The sequence below is a fragment of the Protopterus annectens genome, chromosome 8.part0, assembly GCF_019279795.1.
Source record: "Protopterus annectens isolate FY-2018-M chromosome 8.part0, PAN1.0, whole genome shotgun sequence".
Lineage (NCBI taxonomy): Eukaryota > Metazoa > Chordata > Ceratodontiformes > Protopteridae > Protopterus > Protopterus annectens.
Window position 1 is genome coordinate 48,656,565 of NC_056741.1, and position 24,058 is coordinate 48,680,622.

Below are 24,058 nucleotides of genomic sequence, written 5' to 3' on the forward strand. Positions count from 1 at the left end.
GCAAAACATTCCCATTCTAGAAAATGTTCTAGCCTGGATAGCTAAAACAATATCGAATGAAACCATTATCCTAGGGGATGTTAACATTGACTGACAGACACTGCCTCACACCACCCAACAAACAGTCTAAACCTCTGTGGCTTTACTCAACTTATGAATACTCGTACCAGATATACAAAAATAATATCCAACACTCCACCCTAGACTGGATACTAGTCTCAAACCCTTCTAACTATGCATCCTCAGGCACACACCCCTACTCCTTAAGTGACCATGTACCAGCCTATACTCACAGAATTATTTTTATTTATTTATTTATTTACTTATTTATTTAACATTTGTTTACTGGGAATGTCTGGCTTGGACATTCCCAGTAAAAAAATGGCCAGTTTTCAGCAGATACCCAGGGAGAAACATTCCAGATGCATGTCCTTGTAATATGGGAGGAAACCGGAGCACCCAGAGGAAACACACATGAACACAGGTAGGACATGCAGAATCCACACAGAAGGCACCCGAGCTGAGAATCAAACCAGAGAACCTCTTGCTGTGAGGTGACAATGCAAACCGCTGCACCACTGCGCCACTATCACTTCACTTACGAAGCAACATAAGTTTAAAACTGTACACAACCTACAACAATTCAGCAAAGAGGTAATTAATGAATCTCTAAAAGCTATAGACTGGTCCATCCTAAAAAACTTCCCCTTAATGATGCAGTTGAACATTTCAACACCTTCCTAAGCATTCTTAACTCCCTGTCCCCTCAGTGAACAAAAAATAATAAAAAATAACTGTGCCCCATGGCTCACCAAATCCTGTAAAATTCTAATGAAAGACAGGGGAAAAGCATGAACTGCCTGGCTAGAATAAAAGAATAAAAACAATGTAAATCTTTAGTTATACAGACAACTTCACAATCAAACAAAAAGACAAATATTGCAAGACAAAAAAATCATACTATTCCTACATTCAAGATAACCCCAAAAACAACCCAAAGAAATTCTGGTCCTCTTTAATGTCACTACTCAACCCAGAAAATACAAATAGTCCCAATCCATACCCCAATATACCACCTCTTCAAACACCCACCAAATTCAACACATAGTTTATAGAGTCTATATCCCACCTAAAAGTAAACACAACTCATCCACCCCAACTCACTGCTTCTACTAATACCACCAGTACTAACCTACACACCCACACATTACACACACACAACCAACCTCTCACTCATAACTAAAAAACAAACCATCCCCAGAGTACTTTCCAGCCCATCCCTTTATCTCAAATAAAAAAAACTTCTACAAAAACTGAAACCTTGCTCAACCTCAGCAGACAACCTCCCACCAGAATACCTAAAGTTTGCCACAGAGGCAATAGCATTCCCTGTTAGCATCTTAATTAATAGATCCATAGCTGAATCACATGTCTCTAACCTATGGAAAAGATCACACATTATCCCTTTACAATAAGAAAGGCAACTCCACTGACATCACAAACTTTTGCCCTATTGCAATCTTGCCCCCCCCCCCCAAGATTCTAGAAAAATGTGTGCACCTACAACTTCTACACCATCTTACACACAACAACCTAGTTTCCCAAACTCAACATGGTTTGAGACCTGCACACAGTACCTCAACAGCCTTATTTCTTTCATGGACTCTGTCAACAAAGCCTATGACACTGGTAAACTAGTAACTGCAGTATTTCTAGATTTGACAAAAGCATTTAACATGGTATCTCACCCCAAACTCCTTAAAGAGCTTTACAGAATTAGTCTTTCCTCCTACTCACTTCAGTGGTTTTCTAGCTACCTAGCTAATAGGCAGCAAGCAGTAAAATGGCAGGGCTCTATCTGCCATATCACATCACCCCCCACAGGTGTACCTCAAGGATCTATCCTTGGCTCATTTCTATTTAATGTCTTCATCAATAACTTACATACATCCTCCTGTGAAGGCACTCTAATCCAATATGCAGATGACTCCACTATCATCTGTGTAACAGGCTCATTAACTAACCTACAACACATAACACAACAAGCTTTCTCTTCCATAGACACATGGCTCTCCAATGCTGAACTCCTACTGAACCCCCCAAAAAAAACAAAGCTCCTTCTCTTCACCCACAAACTTCATAGCTCCAACAAAACAAACTTCAAGATCTCTTCAACCAACAATACTGGAATTGAATTGGTTTGGCAGAACAAACTACTAGGTGCCACAAGTGACGATAATCTTAAGTTTGACCTACACATACAAAACAGTATAAAAAAACCCACCAAAATCTAGGCATGCTATACAAGAATAAAAACTTCCTCACAGCAGCTACCAAAATTACCCTGGCCAAAACCTACCTTTTGCCCTCACTGTTATATGGGGCCCCAATTCTAACTAACTTACAGACCTCCCTAAGAAAAAACCTAGAAAGCTGCTATAACAAAATTGCCAAATTTGCCATAAAGACAACCCCTCTAACTCATCACTGTAAAGTCCTACATTCCCTAAGATGGCTTGAACTCCCCCTTCACCTCCAATATGTACATCTTACTACGGTATACAAAATCATCCACAACCCACTAGCTTATCCTGTTCTTAGCCCATTAATCAACTTTTATATCCCAAATAAACATCTCAGATCTGAAGACAAACATCTCCTCACAACTTACAAACCTAACAAAGCCCCAGGCCTAAGCCTTTACTCGGGCTCTGTGGCAAAACTATGGAACTCCCTTCCTTTAACTATCAAAACTGCTACTAACCTGCTATCCTTCAAAACCTCCATAAAATAATACTTCAACAAAGCTTGGATTTACTCCTGTATGAGTCCAGGCTGAGGTAGTCTTATACCTTTTCCTGCCTGTACTGTCTCTATCCCTACTGCTAACTTACCCTGCCCTCCCTTTCTCTATGCATAGTACCTGAGGTTACACTCGTACCTTTTCCACATCTATTCCTACAATCCCCTCTATCACACCCTACCCTTCTGTAGTCATACTATCCTATGCCTTCACCAATATAATCTGTTACCATATTTCATGACCTTTAGAATATTAATAATCATTATGATAATCATCTATTATGTAAATAATGCTGTATCTTCCTATTATCAGGCTTTCCTTATAATTTATGCTTGAACACAATGACTTTAGTATGTCTGTCGAGTTTTTATTCTGCCAAAGTAATGTGCAGTTTTTCAACTTTTGTGCTTGAATGTTATGACTTTATTATGTCTGTTAAATTCTCATTCTGAAAAACTAATGTTTTCATATTTGTGCTTGAATGCTATGACTTTATTATATCTGTCCTGTTAAACACATGCCAAATAAATAAATGAATGAATAAATAATTCTGAACCTGTCATGTGTGGGAAACAGTGCTATACGGAAAGCTCCCTTAAAAAGATTATTGCTGCATAGCTATACTAGTGGGACTTGATTAGTGGTCTGGCCAATACTATCCTGTGAACTTACCCTTCATAATTTGTCCTTTGCTTTTCCTTTACCCTTCATAATTTGTCCTTTGCTTTTCCTTTACCCTGAGAACTTGTGCCAAGCATGGTACCTGGAACATTTCTCTGTATCCAGCGACTTCTTGTGTAACCTTTTACAAGACTCAGAGACAAATACACAGTCGATCACTAATTCTTTTCTTGTTCCCTCAGTTATCAGCTGTACCTTGCAATATACCCTGCCTGGAAATAGATTAAACGCTGTTGCTGTTCTTCTTACCTCCATTTAATGCTTAACGTAATGCTTCTAGTATCCCTTTCATCCTTACCTGCGACATCAGTGAACTGGCTGATGTTCTATTCTGGGTACCATCTACACTGTTTCACAGGAAGATGAAGCATTTCATAAAAATGTTTTAGCATTTAGCACATTATCAGCTTGCAAAACGAGCTTATCAGAGCTTTAGCACAGATAACGAGTCTGCCCTGCAGGATACACATTTGCTGCTCCAATCACACTTAGGTAGGTTTTCAGAAATCATTTGCAGTTTATTTAGATATCTCAGAACTCTGCTTCACTTCTCTGGTTAAGAAATAATGGGGGTGCTATATTTGGAAAGCCTTTCATTAGAAATGTCAAAGAACACGTGGTGGCAAAGTTATGACATAGAAGGTGTTCCTCAAAGTGAAAAATAGTGGAAAAAAGGATCCCACACACACGTACTCAGATATATACAATCACACAGACCCTGATAAACCGGGGACTGCAGTAACGAGCACATTAGTTCCATTTCCTCAAACTCCTTTCTCTTCAAAAGCCCAAGAGTTTCAGTCGCTAGACTTAGCAGCCCTGCTGCATGCGTCTAAAGTGGTGAAAGTCTCACTTTGTCTTTGTAACAATAATAAAAATGCATGATAACAAGGTCCTAGCTGGGCCGATTTCAGCTTGAGGAAGTAAAAATAATAAAAATGCATGATAATAAGGTCCTAGCTGGGCCAATTTCAGCTTGAGGAATAGCAGAAAAGCCTACAGATAATTTATGAAAGAAATCAAATGAAAAGATTTGCTTCTTTATTATTGTTTTAATACAACAGGCCTGCAAGCAATTGGAAAGCTTTGTTTCACCAAATAATGCTTTATTCCCAGTGACTTGGCACATTACATTATTTCTGATTATAGCAAAAAAAAAAAAAAACAGACTAATGGAAGTGTTGCCAGTCACACAACTATACAGATAAATGACAGATATTATTACAAATCAGACAGGCAGAAAGAGAGACAATATGTATGTAAATAATATAAACAGATAGCTGCACAAATACATAGACAATGTCTATAGATGACAGATATTATTACAAATCAGACAGGCAGAAAGAGAGACAATGTATGTAAATAATATAAAGAGATAGCTACATAAATACATAGATGATGTCTGTAGATGACAGATATTATTACAAATCAGACAGGCAGAAAGAGAGACAATGTATGTAAATAATATAAACAGATAGCTACATAAATACATAGATGATGTCTGAAGATGACAGATATTATTACAAATCAGACAGGCAGAATGAGAGACAATGTATGTAAATAATATAAACAGATAGCTACATAAATACATAGACGATGTCTGTAGACACACAGACTGGAGGTTAATGACATGTAGGTAAAACTATCTATAGGCAGATGTCAGGTAGATAGTGTCTGTGCGCAGGTAACAGACATAAGACAGATAGACAGATAGTTAAAGTCTGTAGATATATATTTGCAGTGAGACTGCAAGCAGATAGACAGACAGATAGATAGATAGATAGATAGATAGATAGATAGATAGACGGACAGGTAGGTAGATAGATAGATAGATAGATAGATAGATAGATAGATAGATAGATAGATAGATAGATAGATAAACAGCTAAATAGGCAAGTAGGTAAGCAGGTAGTTAGCTAGCTAGATATGTAGATAGATATATTGACAGATGCATATACTGTATAGATAACATACATACATGCAGAGACCAAGATCTCTAAATAGACAGATTACATAAGGAGCCTGTATTATACTGCTATAACAAACGACAAACGACACAAGGCAGCCTTGTTATCATTTCCTTCTGTATGTTGGTGACTTCATATATTGTCTGACAGCGCATGTCTACGCCTAACAGCTGAATTGTGTTGCTGCATTAAACACGGGTGTGTTATTAACTTTATTTGTACTCATTTAGAAGCCCTTTAAATGTGGCCAGTGAACAGTTAAGCAGGAAGAAAACAGAAACATAGACAGCAGGGACTCGCTGCCACTCTGGACTTGAAATTATGCTATGTTATGGCTGAATGCTTTTAAATAGCTGTACCTACCTGTAGCCTCAGGTGTAAATTCTCCAATTTTTTATCATTTCAGGTTTGTTCCGTGCAGCTGTCCCCAGTGGTGCCTCAACTGGGATCTACGAAGCACTGGAGCTGCGAGACAATGACAAATCCCGTTACCTGGGAAAGGGTATGCATGCGTCACTGTTACTACTTTAAAACATAAGTGATCCATTTATATTTTGTTCATATTCTTACCACATACAGACATTTACAGGTCTGTTGAATGCTGCAAAAATCATGTTGTGTTAGAATTATTCTGTACCGGGGTGTTGAAATCCCATTACCAGGGAAAGCGTATGCATGTGTCACTGTCTCTACTTTAAAACATAAGTGATCCATTTATATTTTGTGCATATTCTTACCACATACAGACCTTTACAGGTCTGTTGAATGCTGCAAAAAGCATGTTGTGTTAGAATTATTGTGTACCATGTTGTTGAAATCCCATTACCAAGGAAAGGGTATGCATGCGTCACTGTCACTATTTTAAAACATAAGTGATCCATTTATAGTATGCTCATATTCTTACCACATATGGACCATTACAGGTGTGATGAATGCTACAAAAAGCAAGTTGTGTCATAATTATTGTGTACTGGGAAGTTGAGGGTAGGGGGTATTGTGCCTTTGTGCCTAATGCCTAGTTTCATTTGTTTGTACTGGAATGAGTCCACTACATCATATCCCTACATTTACAGTAAACTTCCACTCAGAATTTGATGGGTGACAGATGTCCACACTATAACCCAGAAATGCACAAGTCATATATGGAAATATACTCCTTTTAGCTGTAGAATATGTTCTGCCTATGACCCAGAGCTACTGCAAAATGTCTGTTTTAATATTCATAAATGTTGATAAACCCCTTGCCTATTACGTCAAGACAATAAGCACTGGTGTTAAGTACATTAAGCATATCCTATAAGTCAAGGACAACATGGTTCCACTTATTACACACTAAAAATGGGTGGGTTATTTGATGTCCCCAAGCTGGGACAATAATCAAGGAACCTGAATCCTCACCTCTGACACTGGAGGAGGATGTTCACTTGGAATAAAAATAGATACATTCAGTATTTCCAGATGCAGACCTCTGCATCAAGCACAGTTTCTCTTAAGAGCATCCAGGGAACATGCTCCGTCCAGGGTTTGGTTCCTTTCTATATCTGTCCAGACCCCCAGTACAACTCCCCACTGGCACAGGTTAGAGACGAGTCTAGGCTAGGGTTCCAAGCTAAGTCCTCCCACACCCTCTGTCTGAAACCAGTGGTTTGTGTCCCTGCTCTAAGCAGCTGACACACACACACACACACACACACACACACACACACACACACACACACACACACACACACACACACACACACACACACACTCTGAAATTTGATCTGGTCTCACACACACACACACACACACACACACACACACACACACACACACACACACACACACACACACACACACACCTGGGAAAGGCTGGTATAGATTCACCTGCTGTGCTAGACCTGGTTATTATCAACATGGGAAATCGGTGCTCCACACCTATGGTCACCCCCTCGTGGGTCAGGTCAGACCATAAACTAATTACCCTTAACATCCACATCCCACCCCACCCCCCAGTAAGGAAACCTCCATAAAAAACTTCTCCAAAGCCAACTTTATGCTACTCAAGTCAGAAGTGACAAACTTCATGACACCCATGCAGACGAGAACTGAAAGTTCAACTGCTGAGTCCTACACTAAGGCACTGTATGAGCACATCCACTCCTGCATGAATCATGCCATCCCAAATAGAACCAAGATGCTCTCCTCCAAAAAAAGGAAGCCAATCTGGTATTCCCCTGCCATAAACAAACTTTACAACAAAAGGAAGAACCTGTTGCAAAAAAGAGGAAAATCCGAGGTGCAAAAAACTCCCTTATCAGCCTCAGTAAGAAGCTGAGATTCCTCATAAAATCCTCCAAAGCTAGTTACGAAAATAAAATTGCCAAAGATTCCAAAGACAACCTCAAGGCATTCTATAACTATGTCAAGAATCTAAATGGCAATGCTTAGATCTGCTCTGAGCTACAACAGAATGGAATTAAATATACTGATCCCAAGATATTGCCAATATCCTAGCAGATCAATTCAGTGCCAACTTCACCCCCCTCTCACCCACTAAATGGTCCATTTCAATACTGGAAGATTGCCAAATTCCGGTAATAATGACCACACAGGTAAAAAACGTATTCTCCAAAGCTAAGAATATAGCATCCATGGGACCAAATGACATCCCAGGCTGTGTAATACATGAACTACAAAATGAACTGGCACTTCACCTAAGTGTCATGTTTAATCATAGCCTCACCTCAGGCTTCATGCCCACTGAGTGGTGCACAGCTACAGTTATCCCAGGAGGGATCCACCATCCCAGGAACTACTGCCCCATCAGTCTGATGAGCCTGATCTGCAAGGCCATGGAACGTATTATCATGAAACTTATAAACAAAAACACTGGCAACCTTCAAACACTGGACCCCACCCAGTTTGGGTTTGTGAAGGGCCGATCTTGTCTCCTGAACCTGATTGACTTCTTTGAATCAGTCTCCAGAGCTGTGGATGAGGGTAAGGTGGTCCACACAACCTTTCTGGACCTCGCCAAGGCTGGACATTAATCCCTACATCACTCGATGGGTTGCCAACTGGCTTACTGACAGAACCCACACTGTAAAAGTAGCCAACTCTAAATCCAGCTCCAGACAAGTGACAAGTGGAGTACCTCAGGGTGCAGTCCTGGGACCGCTCTTGTTTGGCATTTACTTCTCTAAAGTACAGGCCAACACTAACGGACTCTGGCTAACAAAGTTTGCAGATGACTGCAAACTGGGAGCCATTATTGAATCCCCAAATGATGTGGATACTCTACAAAAGGGCTTTACAGAAACAGATGCTTGGTGCCACAGCCATGGGCTCAAGCTCAATGCCAAGAAATATATAGTTATCCCCTTTGGGAAAAAACATGTACCTGTGAATTACCGGTTTACCTTTAAAACCGCATATTGCAGAAGGGTGAACAGAACATTTCCGAAAGGCAGTCTGCAAGGTTTGCAAACACCAAACGGAAAAATGTTCGAATGTGCAATGAGCGAATGTACAGTGCGATTCACTCATTGCACATTCGACATTCAGGGGCAGATTGCACTATAGTGGGGATCACAAAATGGTTCCTTTCCCCACTGTAGTGCAATCTCAGTGTTAGAATAATAAAGTAACGGGGTGTGGAGGGGGGCTTGCCCCCTTCTTTACACTTTGTTTTTTTTTTCATTGACATTCATGTTCGTAAAACAGCGAATCTGCTGTTCGATTTGCTGTTTTTCGAACATGAAGGTTTGTCAACATTTGCAATTTTGTGGTTTCGAGTCGCGCATATGAACACTCAAAACACTGTGATTCTTGGTTTTAAAGGTAAACCTGAATTACCACATAGGTGGCAGTACACTAAACACCGAAAATGTGATAAGAGCCTTAGGGACACAGGTGGACAGTGGTCTCACCTTCGATAACCACATTGCCACAACAGTCAGGAAATCCTTCTATGTGGCACAGCTTATCACTAAGGGCTTTTCATCCAGAAAAAAGGAGGTCATTGTCCCACTGTACTCATCCCTCATTAGACCCATTATAGAATACAACGCCCTGTTTGGTATGTACCTCTCAAGACATCTGCAGCAACTGGAAAGGCCGCAAAAATACCTCACTAAAAGAATCACAGGCCTAAAGCAGATGCCCTATGCTGACCGCCTTAAAAAACTCCAGTTATACTCTGTCATATATCTTCTACTCAGAGGCGATCTCTGCTTAACATACAAGGCCATGTAAAACCCAGAGCTGTTGGACATGCTACACTTAAGGTAATCCCAATCCCTCAGAGCCACATGCTCCAGGGAGCTAAACCTTGTCATCACAATAAACAAAACATGCTGGAGGGATAGGTTCCTCACCCAGAGACTCCCCAGACTCTGGAATAGACTGCCCATACATGTCAAGCAGAGTGCCTCTTTGGCCCTCTTCAAAAGGAACCTTGATGATTGGATGGGAGAAAGGAAATTCACCCCAGGGATCACATCAGTCACCCTGCTAGACAGGGGTCCAGGGAAGTAAATAGTTTGGGAAGAAATAGCCAGGGAATTGTTATGACTAGGCTTGTATAGGCCCTAGGGCCAATAGCCTAGTACCAACCTATGAACCTATGCCCCCTTCTGCCCCCACTATAAGGTAGTTATCACTGCCACCAAACCCCTGTCAGCTGCTTTAAGGCTCTTGCAAGGGTACCCAATTATACTGAGTGAAATTAATATTAATACACATGGTAATGTTGACCAAAGAGCAAGGCTTCAGGAGTGGCCAGAGCTGTCACCAAATAAATATGTGTAAATACTCTCAAAACTTAATTTTTTTTTCTGAAAGGACCACCACAATGAGAAGTTTAAATATATTTAATAATAAATAATAAAAAACATGAAAATACTAAATATCTGTTTACAGTAAACACCAGAGTTTCATCACAGAGAATATCAAAAACAACACTGATGGAAAGTCACACAGTTATAGAAAAACAGTATTTAGCAAGTCTCACTATCTATTCCTGATTGATTAAAATAATTACTGTTCTTACTTACTGAATAGAGCAAGGTAAGATGGGTGAGTGGTCCTTGTTGTCAGATCCAAGATAGAATACAGAATGCTGCTGAGACTTCAGTCTCCTCTATTATTAAAACATTATTTCTGTACAGAATGACAGCACATACATCTGGTCACCTGACTCTCTTTCCTGCACTATCCCACATCATTAGAAGCTATCAGTGTTTAGCAACTATGTGCTACAATACACAGAGACAGAGCTTTGTTCAGAAGTGGTGCAGTTGTTGGAAGTCATAAAACCATAAAACCATTTCACTCTTCCTACAGGAGCTACCAACAATTCTCTAGCACAGACTTTGGGTTTCAGGCTCCATTCAAAACTGTGGGATAACATCTTTGTGGCTTAACCCATAAAGTAATTTAATTTCATATATATTTTCCAAAGTCAGGTGAATTAAGATTAACCTCTTCACTTTCAGTACAACATATACATTTAAACAGTTACAATAATGCATGCACATCTCTCTTTCTTCCAGCAAGGCACACTGTTGATACATTTTAACGCAATCAAACCTCACAAATACATTTTCAGCACACGCATCTGTGCAAATCAGCTTGATATACAAATAACATATAATTATTTACAAAATTCCAGCTAGCTGTGCTGGCATATGTTACAAATCCACTACCCTATTTCTCCTGGCATGGCTGACAGTACCTCCTACTGTCACAGGTTATGTTAGGAACATGCCTTTCCTCACAAAAACTGAAAAGCAGAACTGTCCCCCAACTCTTCAACACTGTACATGTGAGACCTGGTTATGTTTCCTCTGATATAAAAAATAGAACCCTCCATTAAGTACCTCAACACTGCATTTATGCATACATGCCATACTGAAAGACAATGGTGAATCATCAGTCCAAAAATACCCTTAATTAAATTCTATATCCCAAAAATCATGTTGCATAAAGGGAGGTAATTTGTTCCAGTATGGGGTAACTCTATTAGTAAAAAGACTGGTGGCAGTATTATTTCAAATAGTCAAGGCTTCTAACCTAAAGTTACCTCTCAGATTATAGGAATAAAAATAAAACTCAATCTGAGTACATTTTCTAAGAAACACATTCACATTTTATCCAGGAAAAGCTAATATTAAGTATTAACTTAATCAAAAACATTTTAGAGAGAGCCAATTCAGGATGTTTAATCTTAAATGATAAGAATAAGCATCTTAACTCTGCAACTGTTTATTATAAAAATGCTGGGCTTTCTCAAGTTTCATACAGTCAGAGATTAAGGAAGGGACCTGAGGAAGGGCCATACTCTAAATATGACCATTTCTGATTCTGTGACTGCCCTGCCATGGTGCTGGATCACAAAGAGGTACAACATGACAGTGGGCTGTCTCTGTGGCCTACTGCAAATGCTAATGAGGCACTCTAAGGGAGCAGCACATGCTAATTAGCCATGCACTTTTGTCCAGAAATGCCTGTGGTACCACATTTATACAGTTGCATAAGTAACATTGACTATTCTTGTTAATGAATACAGTCAAAAGCTCACGCTCACCCAGTCTTGTTAGAGGTAAGTGTCGGGGATTTTGGCAGAGAGGTGCTGTTGGGTGGGTGTGCATGCATGTTTGTGTGTGTGTGGCTGCATCAGTGAGTGTGTGTAGAGGTATGAGTGGTGTAAGGTGACTGTGAATTTGTGTGTGCGAGTGGGTCTGTATATGTGTGTGTTTGTGCATAAGTGTGCGTGTCTGTGTGTCTGTGTATATGTTTGAGTGTGCTTGCATATGTGCATGTGTGTCTCTGTATCTGCGTCTCTTTGTGTGTGTCTATATGGGTAAATGGGTAAGTATGTCTGTGACTGTGATCAGGTGGGGGGCTATGTGTGTGTGTGTGTGTGTGTGTGTGTGTGTGTGTGTGTGTGTGTGTGTGTGTGTGTGTGTGTGTATGTGTGTGTGTGTGAATGTGTGAGCATAAATATATGTATATGTATATATATATATATATATATATATATATGTATATATATATATATATATATATATATATATATATATATATGTATGTATATATATATATATATATATATATATATATATATATATATATATATATATATATGCATAACTGCATGAATGTGTCTGTGTGTAGCGGAGGCTGTCACACCTCCACATTCTTCTAGACCACCAAATTGCAAAGCCTGCAGTATTGGGGGTGGGGAACACTAATATTTTTCATATTGTGTCTTGAAGGCATTTAAAAGGACAGAACATTTTGCAGTATGAAGGAAGTGTGTCTGGGGGAACACTAGACACCAGGGATAACTATTTCTATTGTACCTTTAACACATTTAAAAAATAATAAAAAATATTTTCAGGGGAACCAATAGACACCTGGGATAAGACTTGCATGGGTCAGGAGAACCAATAGATACCTGGGATAAGACTTACATGGGTTAGGGGAATCAATAGACACCTGGGATAAGACTTACATGGGTCAGGGAACCAATAGACACCTGGGATAAGACTTATAAGACATGGGTCAGGGGAACCAATAGACACCTGGGATAACCCATATAAGATATGTGTCAGGGGAACCAACAGATACCTGGGATAAGATTTACATGAGCCAAGAGAACCAATAGACACATGGAATAAGACTTACATTGGTCAGGGGAACCAATAGACACCTGGGATAGACTTACATGGGTCAGAGGAACCAATATAGACACCTGGGATAAGACCTACATGGGTCAGGGGAACCAACTGACACCTGGGATAAGACTTACATGGGTCATGGGAACCAATAGACACCTGGGATAAGACTTGCATGGGTGAAGGGAACCAATAAATACCTGGGATAGACTTACATGGGTCAGGGGAATCAATTGACACCTGAGATAAGACTTACATGGGTCAGGGGAACCAATAGACACCTGGGATAAAACTTACATGTGTCAGGGAACCAATAGACACCTGGGATAAGACTTATAAGATATCAGTCAGGGGAATCAACAGACACCTGGGATAAGACTTACATGGGTCAGGGGAACCAATAGACACCTGAGATAGACTTACATGGGTCAGAGGAACCAGTAGACACCTGAGATAAGACTTACATGGGTCAGAGGAACCAATATAGACACCTGGGATACGACCTACATGGGTCAGGGGAACCAATTGACACCTGGGATAAGACTTACATGGGTCAGGGGAACCAATAGACACCTGGGATAAGACTTCATGGGTCAGGGGAACCAAAAGTCACCTGGTATAAGACTTATAAGACATGGGTCAGGGGAACCAATAGACACCTGGGATAACACTTATAAGATATGGGTCAGGGGAGCCAACAGATACCTGGGATAAGACTTATACGAGTCAAGAGAACCAATAGACACCTGGGATAAAACTTACATGTGTCAGGGAACCAATAGACACCTGGGATAAGACGTACATGGGTCAGGGGAACCAATAGACACCTGGGATAAGGCTTACATGGGTCAAGGGAACCAATAGACACCTGGGATAAGACTTACATGGGTCAGAGGAACCAATATAGACACCTGAGTTAAGACCTACATAGGTCAGGGGAACCAATTGACACCTGGGATAAGACTTATATGGGTCAGGGGAAATAATAGACACCTGGGATAAGACTTACATTGGTCAGGGGAACCAATAGACACCTAGGATAAGACTTACATGGGTCAGGGGAACCAATAGACACAAGGGATAACACGTATAAGATATGGGTCAGGGGAACCAACAGATACCTGGGATAAGATTTACATGAGCCAAGAGAGCCAATAGACACATGGGATAAGACTTACATAGGTCAGGGGAACCAATAGACACCTAGGATAAGACTTACATGGGTCAGGGGAACCAATAGACACCTGGGATAAGACTTACATGGGTCAGGGGAACCAATAGACACCTGGGATAAGACTTATGCCTGGCCTTAAAGGCACTTTAAAAAAATAAAAAAAATTTTGCATCATGAAAGCCATGGGAGTTAGAACACTATACAGAAGTGATACCTCTTTAAGTCATAAGAAAATACCAACCTCCACGCAAGTATGGTAAGGTGCCAGTCTGAAAAAAACAAACATTCAACTGCAAAGGCCAGCACACAATATAGCTGCTTGTTCAAATTCAAAGTTTAATCAAGTGAAACAGATTCCATCCAAACAGGAAGTACATAAGCAATCAGTTCTAAACAGCAACAGGTGGAAAAAGCATACCAGTTTCAGCTTATAGCCTTCATCAGTGTTAGCTACCTGTTGGTGTTTGGAACTGAATTCTTATGTGCTTCCTATTTGGATGGAATCTGTTTTACTTGATTAAAGTTTGAATTTGAACAAGCAGCTATATTGTGTGCTGGCCTTTGCAGTTGAACTTTTCTCTTTATATCATGCCATAAAGGCACTTAGAAATATTCATACCCTTTACCCTGTTAGCTTTCTGCACCACCACTAAACACCAGGATACTTCTAGATTACCTTAATGCCATAGAAAGAAAATTAAAGTCAAACTGGGAAAAAGTTCAAAGTCTACACTCTTGACAGAGAGAGCAACTTCTTAACCCTCTGTGCTACCTGAGGAGGTAGCGTTGTGAGCTTTTTTACTAATAATAAGTAAGAAACCGTAAACCGTAATGTCTTGCATTATGCAATGATTGCAACGGTCCGTGAGTCACAAGGGGAAGGGCAAGTATAAGCAGGAGGGTCCTGTAAAATAAGGCAAAGTTGAGAGGGATGGAGGGAAGGCTTGGGAAAAACACAAGATGACATCAGGGAGAATCTGTAAACTTTTGTATGGGTGGGGGATGGTATAATGGTTAAGATGTTTGACTCACAGATGCAAGGTACAGTGTTTGATTCCCACCTTTGGGAGAGAAATTAGCTAGGCTTAGAATGTCCATTAAGGCAGCTAGCCTAGTAATTAACTATGAACTCACTTAAAAAGTTAATGGTGCAACAGGTCTAGCATCACAAGGTATTTTTGGAACATTAAGATTAATGAAACTCTAATGCCTGGTATAATGACTGACTGTAAGAATTTATGAGGTCAGAGACAAGGCTAAGATGATTCAGCAGGGGCATGCTGTACACTAAGGAAGAGGTAAAAACTATGCCTGTGTGTGTGTGTGTGTGTGTGTGTGTGTGTGTGTGTGTGTGTGTGTGTGTGTGTGTGCGTGTGCGTGTGCGTGTGCGTGTGCGTGTGCGTGTGTGTGTGTGTGTGTGTGTGTGTGTGTGTGTGGAGTGCCTCTGCCTACATAATGCATGGGCTACCACAGTTGACTGCCATGGGAAAGAGCTGATTTGCTCTCGTGGTAGTTAAGGGCAATACAGAGACATGCAACTTAGTCAATAATGAAGTATTTCCTCATCAAGGATAATATGTCTTGAATAGCTTTGCCTGCCTACCTTATTCATGTGTGCCAACCCTAACTGTAACCCTAACCCTGCCCTACTTCTAACCTTAACCATGCGCATTACATTACTAAAACCTTTCCCTAACAGTATCACTGCACAAGACAAAAGGACACAGAACACGCACAACACAAAACATGCACAACATCTATCCCCTTACCTAACCCTAACTCGATCCTAACCTATGGACACTTACATAGTCACACGAACTGCCATAAAACAGTCTTGTACATCTTCACAACCACCACTTTTTCATTCAAACATTAACTCTGATGATGTTAATCTTCTTTCCATTCATCACTGATGGGTTCGGTTCCGAGCCTTGGAACCAAGTCAGCCAAGTACCAAGCTTACGCCAGCCAAAAAACTCTCGAGCTAAGCTTCTACCCAGAATGCCCTTCTCCCTATTACCTCAGGTCTTATTTGCAACATAGCCATAAAGCCGCGTTTCAGCCGAGATCTCAGATAAGTGAAAACTTTTGTGATATTTTGTGTGAAAAACTCATTGAGATTTCTTCCTTTATTGAGCGTGTCTTTCTTGCGTTAAATTACAGTTACATCTTGTTCTTTTTTTTTTTTTTTCTACCTGTTGGTAAATTTTCAAGTACCATTGTTGGTACGGCCCTCCCTCCTTACCCTTGTGGTATTCCTCCAGTACCATTGTTGGTATTTCTATTTTCCTTCCTAACCTGTTAGTGCCTTTCAATAGTAAGTTTCTGTTATATGCATATCTATAATATTGTGTGGTTTTGAACTCTGTCTGAATTGCTAAAACAGAGTTATTTCGATTTTTTTTGAAGTGCTAACCTGTTGTGTCTCTCTTTCAAGATGTCAGATATGAAGGGTACTTTGGAGTTTAAGCATTGTACTTCATGTAATGGCAGGTTACCTAATAGTGACTCTCATGATGATTGTGTGTATTGTTTAGGGGTGCCCCATCTTTCAGTGCAACCTCCCTGTGGCATTTTTGAAAGTTTCAGTCAATACACTCTGAATGAGCGCAAGAATAAATTGATACTGAAAGGGTTACTTAAGTCTCCCTTTTCAGAGGCCATTTCTGCGATGGAGGTCTCAACCCCTCCTACTAAAGATAAAAAGAGGTCCCACTCTGTTTCCTCCTCACCCTCAGGTGATCAGGGTAAGCATGTGAAACCAAAAGTTCTAAAGTTGTCCTTGGAGCATAAATCAGCCTCGTTGGCACCATCCTTGTAAACTTATGATATCAGTGCCAGCTTCAGCACCGATTCTGCCTCCAGCACCGATGATAGACCTCACCAAGCCTGCTATGACTTCTGCACCTGTGATCACTCTGGCTCAGTGGACGTCTTTCATGCCTACATCAGATATGACTTTGGAATCCCCCAATTTGGCTCAAAGTGCCCCTTCAGCACCGAGTGTTGTTCCGATTAAACTGGACTTGACCCCTTTAATCCTGGTCTCAAAACTTGAGACATCAGTGCCGGCAGACCTTGCACCATGGACCTGATACTCTCCATCCATAAATCCATTCCTGGGTCAGATGTATAGCCCATTCATTGATCAACCTGACTCCCCATCCGGAGTATCCACTAGATCCACCAGGAGCCTGTCAGAACTTGTGGTGCATCATGTGGACCAGCTGTTGGCAGCCAGGGGGATACCTACACCTTTTAAGACCCATCCGCCTACAGGACTTGGGTTGGTTTCTCCACGGACACCATCTTACTCTCCTCCTTCGACCATTCCAGTTTCAAAGATTTCTGCTCTGACATCCTTCTCGGAACCCACTACTTCAGCGCCTATATTGGACCTCACTCAGGCTCTGGGTTTGGCCCTTTCATCCTCAGTTCCTCCCTCAATCTTAGGATTAAGAGGCAGGCTTCTCAGCTCAGGGAGCAGTTCTGGGTGTGCTTTCAGTTCTGTCCTCAGTGCTGGTTGTTTTGTCTGCACTGATCCTGCTTGAGGCTCCATCCATGGGGATGGGTTCTAGGTGTGGGGTGTGACCCTGGTTCCGAGGTTGTCTTTCTTGGTTCTGGGCTACCATCACTCTTCAGGCGGACCTGCTTTCTGTGCAATGGAGAGGGCTCTTGCTTCTTGAAGCACTCCGTTGACATTGGAACCCCAGTTCTTGCCCCCTGAGTTACAGCTGCCACAGACAAAAGAATAACCGAACAAATGGACTCCAGGAAGCAACCAGAGAAATGAATTGTCAAGAAGCACGAGTTTACCTAGGTTTCGTCTTTAATCCGACTTCATCAGAACACAACTGATACAAAAAACAGCAAACCTTATATACACACCTAAAAATGACATCATCTACTATCAATTTACCAATTAAATAGTTATATAGGTAGGCCAGCATACAAATTAAAACACACAACATCACTAAAAACATAATTGTAAACTGAATAAAAACCTTAATACTAAACAAACAGTGTTAAATCATAAACTGCTATTGTTAAAGAAATTTCATCAGGTACTGCTATTATTAAAGTAATTAAAATACACTCAAAACAATACCTGTGAGCAATAAAAAACAATAATAAGAAAATAATATGATAATAGAAAATTAAATGTAAAAAATAACAATAAAACAGGGTGAGTATTGTTCATCCCAAAATGTTTTTCAGTTTTAAAATGGGCATGATACTAATGCAGTCGTTAATGCCTGGATGTTCCAAAGCATTAAGAATCAACTGCCAATTCATTTCAGCTATATCTAAATAAACATCCAGTGTCCTTCCATACCTATCTACCATAATCTGCTGAATTACACTAAACTTAAAACTTACCTATATAACTATTTAATTGGTAGTCCATTTGTTCGGTTATTCTTTTGCCTTTGGTTGTTTACAGCTGCCACAGACCACCTCCCTGGGGAACCAGGCAGAGAAGCCGCAGGACACCCCTGTTCAGGGTATTCACTCTTCTGAGTCCTTCTCAGAGGCTCCCACTGAGGAGCCCCCCTCAAAAGAGATTGTGCAAGAGGAAGCACGTAGACTCACCTGAGGAGTCTCTAACAGAATACATGGTTTACGATGATGGTGAAGGGTCCCCACGGTCACCTTCTGATGATGTCTCCTTTGGAGACATCCTTGAAATGCTGAAACAGAGAGGTGACTGGAAGCCCTGCAACCCTTCATCTGAGGAGACCATGTTCCTGCAGGCTTTTCGCACCCAGCCATCTACCTCTTGGGTGACTCCGCCTGCCAATGAGCTTGTCCAGCTCATTGTGCCATGCGCTTGAAAGAACCCTGATTCCACTGAGGCAATCCCTCAGAGACCAGACAAAATTCTTTCCCCGCCCGAGGAGAACTTGCATTGGTCCAGAGGGTTACCAGTCAATGGTATGGTGGTGGTGGCGGCCATGAAAAAGGACTTGGCTAAGGAAAGTTCTGCTGTCCACCCACCTGACAGAGAGTTCCGGGTGGTGGACAGACTTGGGAAGTGAGTTTATGCATCAGCAACCTATGCCATATGTTCTCTGAACTACTTGGCACATTTTACTAGGCTCCAGAGGGAACACTCACAGGACAGGTGTCTAATGAGGTAAGGGACAGCGATTTCCATCTCATCCACGAGGTTGCTATTACATGCAACTGAAGGGATGGCTAGAGCAGTAGGTTCAGGCATTGTCATGAGACATCATGCCTGGATGTGCATTTGTGCCCTCGTGGATCCCTTCAAGTCTTCTTTTTTGAATACTCCCATCGAAGCATTGTCCCTTTTTGGCTCCAAGGTGAAGGACATGCTAGCCAGGTGTGAGCAATATGGCAAGACTCTATCTGCTGTAGGCCTACAGTTTTCCAACCCTCAATGTTCCTTTTCCAGGAATCAGAGGAGTGAGAAAATGTGGCACAAAAATTCTCAGGGTCCTTTCCATATCGCACGTGGTGATGATGCCCCTAGGGGCAGAGGAAGTAACAATTCTGGAAGACGCCTTACCAGCACTCCTGAAGAGCAGCCCGACTGATTACCACTGAAAGCAGTTGGGGGTAATTTTTCTCTGCACCAAGCTGCCTGGTACTCTATTATCACCAGTCATTGGATGCAGAGTATAATCACCAGAGGTTACACCACTCCCCTTTCTTGTCAACCAACACTTCCAAAAAAGCTTTCCAATGTTCCACCCAGTCAAAGGGAAGACACAGCTTCAGAAATAATAAAGCTGTCTCAAAAAGAGTTATCCAACCAGTCCCACCAGACCAATGTGGATCCAGATTCTACTCAAGATTCTTTTTGGTGCCAGAAAAGACAGGGGACTGGAAAACCATTCTGGATCTCAGCAGCTTGAACAAGTCTGTCACCCAAATCAAATTCCGGATGGTCACAGTTCAGTCCATTCTCCATTTTTTAAGGGAAGGCAATTGGATGTGCTCGATAGATCTCAGGGATGTGTATTACCGCATCGAAATGGAGAAATGCTCCAGGAGTCTGTTTCTCTTCCGGCTGGGATTCAGTCACTATCGGTTTTGTGCCCTGCCATTCGGTCTCTCTACAGCACCCAGAGTGTTCACGAAGTGTATGGCAGTGGTCACAACTCATTTGAGACTACAAGGATTCTGAGTGTTTCCATATTTGTACAACTGGCTCCTCACCACCCCCACCAAGCATCTGCTGGTAACAGTCCTGCATTACACTCTCTCTCTCTGGCAAAAACTTTGGGTATAACAGTACACTGGAAGAAATCAAACCTTACTCCTATGCAGCAAATAGAATTCATTGGAGCAGTGTTCATTCATCACATCCCACCCCCTTCCCCCATCAAAGGCTCCTGGGGGATGCTTTGGGTCCAAATGGTGTACTAAGCCATTTGCGCAGAAGTGGCTTCAGCTTTACTTCTCTATCTTCAGCAAACTCGATCTGAGTAACTGGGAGAAGGCCATTCTGGGTAGAAGCTTAGCTCGAGAGTTTTTTGGCTGGTGTGAGCTTGGTAATAGGCCGACTCGGTTCTGAGGGCTGGGAACCAAACCCATCAGTGATGAATCAAAAAAGATCAACAACACAGATGGAACATTATGGTAAGACATAGCTTCTTTTTTTCTTGCCCACTTTTGTTTAACCACTCTATATAAAACTAAATTCAACCATATGTGAGTCACACAAATGCGCATTCACTCATTGTTGCATCCTCTCTGTTTTTTTGCACAAGCAAGTGTTGAATGCAAAAAACAATGAACACAAACTACCACGATAAAAAGGTGGCTCCTGCAATCCCATGCTCTTCAGACTTAAATATGTCAACTCGATAATCATACCAGTTTGAGAAGGGAAATATCTGTATGCAGAAAAGTGAGGAAGTTAAAACATTTCTGCCCTCTGTTGCATTCAACCAACTTACCCCATCTGCTGACATAATATAAATGTTTTTTACAAGAATGTGTGTTTTGCCTTCAGTGTAGCACTCTAATCAAAAGGGTCCCTCCACCAAAACAACTGAACATACACTTCATGCTGGATATGCAACCTGTCATGTATGAAAAATAATGAACTTCCCAGAACTTTTAGCCTTCCGTCTGCTGACTATGGAGTCATCTTTGTTACAGTTTGGTTGATTTTCCCGGTAGCTTGTTAGTTAGGTTTAAGTTTCATGGCATGAAACTGTGAAATCATTTCTGAAATTTTGTTTCTATACTTTCTCATTAGGAGTACTACAAGCTGTGGACCACATTAACACCAGCATTGCTCCAGCTGTTATCTCCTCGGTAAGATTCACTTCCTGTCTTTCTTTTTTTTTTTTTTTTGTGCTGTTCTCCCTCTGAATGCTTTTCAAAGGATAGAAAAGGGTTAATGGGTCATAAGAGTACTACTAACCTTGAAGTGCACAACTGTGGCTGTTATATTCAAGGTCAATGTTACTGTATAATAAGCAATTATGATCTGGGGTGAAGCAATTTGATTTTAACCCAAAGTGCAGGTGCCCCCATTTAAAAATAGGCTGCAGCTGTCAAATCAGGTAGGGAGACAAGTTTTACGGGAGAGCCCAGTCTGTTTCAGATAAGAGAGCTGGGCTTAAGATCAGCACAAGTTCAAAGCTTGGCGGACACCACAGAAGGCACTGGGCCTTTACCTGCACATATATGGCAGCAATAAATTGAGTTATAATGTGCACAAACATGGCTCAGAACATTGTTTGGAAGCAAAAGGTTGTCTGATCCTGGAGTTAGTAAGTTTAGATACGCAGAGACGTTGGGGGATACAGGGAGCTCACCTCCTGAAAAAAAACAAACATTCTTTTGTATTTTTTGTTATAGTAAATGATATGCAATGTTATTTTTTCAGTATTTATTATCAATTGAAGTAGTTTCTGTGATTGTTGACTTGATGTTTAGCCATATATTTATCACTTCCTACTGTTTCTCCAGATTTAGGTACAAATCATATTAGTAGTAAGTCTGCATTTCCTGGAGGCAGTGATTCTGAAACTTCCTGAGTGTGGACGACTGTGTAATTATTCAGTTTCTGTATGAACTGTTTTGAACAGTTGAATACTCTGAGATTGCTGCTACACAAACAAGGCTTCAGTTCTAGCTTCTGCTTGTATTGCTATTTAATATTACCACTAAACATGGAGCTTGCTGTTAGTTGTGTATGCCTTTATGACTGTCTTTTTAAATAATGATGTCCTCTTTATCATATGTCTCAGGGACATAGTATTTTTATTCTATTTTCTTTCCTAATGTATTACTCCTGCTGTTCACAACATCTTCATAAAGTTTAATGTATGCAGACAGCTGTCTGATAATGAAGTAAAATACACAATGATTGACCAAACCAGGAACACAGTATATAATGGAAATGACTGCAATAAAAATTGTTGCGTTTGTGTAATATGGTAGGCACATGAATAATTGTTAAAAGTATTAAATTGTGCAATGAGATTTGGAAATAAGAAGTGAATGCAGCTGTTCAGACTCAGCAAAGGGCTTTACTTCACAAATACAAGGTACAGGGTTTGATTCTGACCTCTGGTTATTGGCTAGGCTTGCTATAGTCTGCAGACTGATTAGCTAATATTTACCAATAAATCTTTACCTATGACTTATTAAATGATCATAGAGACAGGACACAAACTCACTGTGTATGTTTAGCTTTGCCATTTGCAGCCTCAATCAGGCACAACATGGATGAAAACTTAAGCTAGTTGCTTTTACTTGTAAATGCAGGAAGGGATCATTTATTTCTACCAAGATAACAGCATACTAAACTTCTATTACTTTTATCAGTTACATACTCCAGTATGCTCTAATCCATACACTTGTAAAACACTGTGAAATGGTAGGCCATTTGTACTATATTTATTTATTTGTATTATGGAAGAGCCTTTGTATGTAGGCAGGGTTAAAGTTTACTAGAGTAAAGTTTTCATTAACTCTTATTTTAACAATTTAAATCGTCCTCATTTTTTTTCATCTTACAATAAAACCTGTGCCTGCATGCAGACAGGGTTAAATTTAATTGCAAGTATTTTTAGTTCCATTTGCACAGAAGAGTGGCAGAGATAGAAGACAGCAAATACCCTGCAGTATCTGGGGGGCAAGCAGTGATGCATTAAGCATCATGAGAGTTTTATTGTTGCTTGCAGTAATGGAAATCAGGAAACCTTCCCTACTAATTAGTACCACCATTTTATTCCCTACTAATTAGTGCCACCATTTTATATTAGCATTGCACTGGCAATGTGAAAGAGTCAGTTCTGCCTGCTCTGGATCTCCTCTGCCAAATAATTCAAAGTTTATGTTGTTGCCTTTATCACATCATTGAAATCTGTCTGATTCTGATCTGTGCAATATAGTATCTGTTTAATATTTTGGGTACTGACAAAGACATGCAAGTGGAACAGTCTTGGTGCATGTCATTGTACTTGTTACTGCCCTGCATAAATGTCTTACTGTTGTTATTGTTGGATTAGCATTAGTATATGTTATTGTTGTATTAATATTACCACTATATGTTGTATGCGCATTGAGTTATAAGTAACGCAATTTTGTTCAGTTGCACTGCTGTGTGGTCTGATTTCATTCAGTTGCACTGTTGTGTGGTCTGAATGACAATAAAGTTCACTTGGACTTTGGCTTGGACTTTGATCAGATCATTAAGATGTTTATTCATTTACTGTCCTTGTGAAACAATAGCTTGTGCTCAGACATGCTAACAAGCCAACCTAAAAAGTAAGGAAGAAGA

General features: G+C 40.6%; 1 protein-coding gene across 1 annotated transcript in view; it reads left to right on the forward strand.

Moving 5' to 3' along the window:
- Positions 1–24,058, forward strand: part of ENO2 (enolase 2) — a 477,844-nt gene that overhangs the window by 230,798 nt on the left and 222,988 nt on the right. Inside the window, exons 3-4 of the mRNA XM_044079597.1 lie at positions 5,858–5,953; positions 21,521–21,579. Of these exons, the coding sequence (XP_043935532.1) occupies positions 5,858–5,953; positions 21,521–21,579 (155 nt within the window). The remainder of the gene's footprint in view (positions 1–5,857; positions 5,954–21,520; positions 21,580–24,058) is intronic.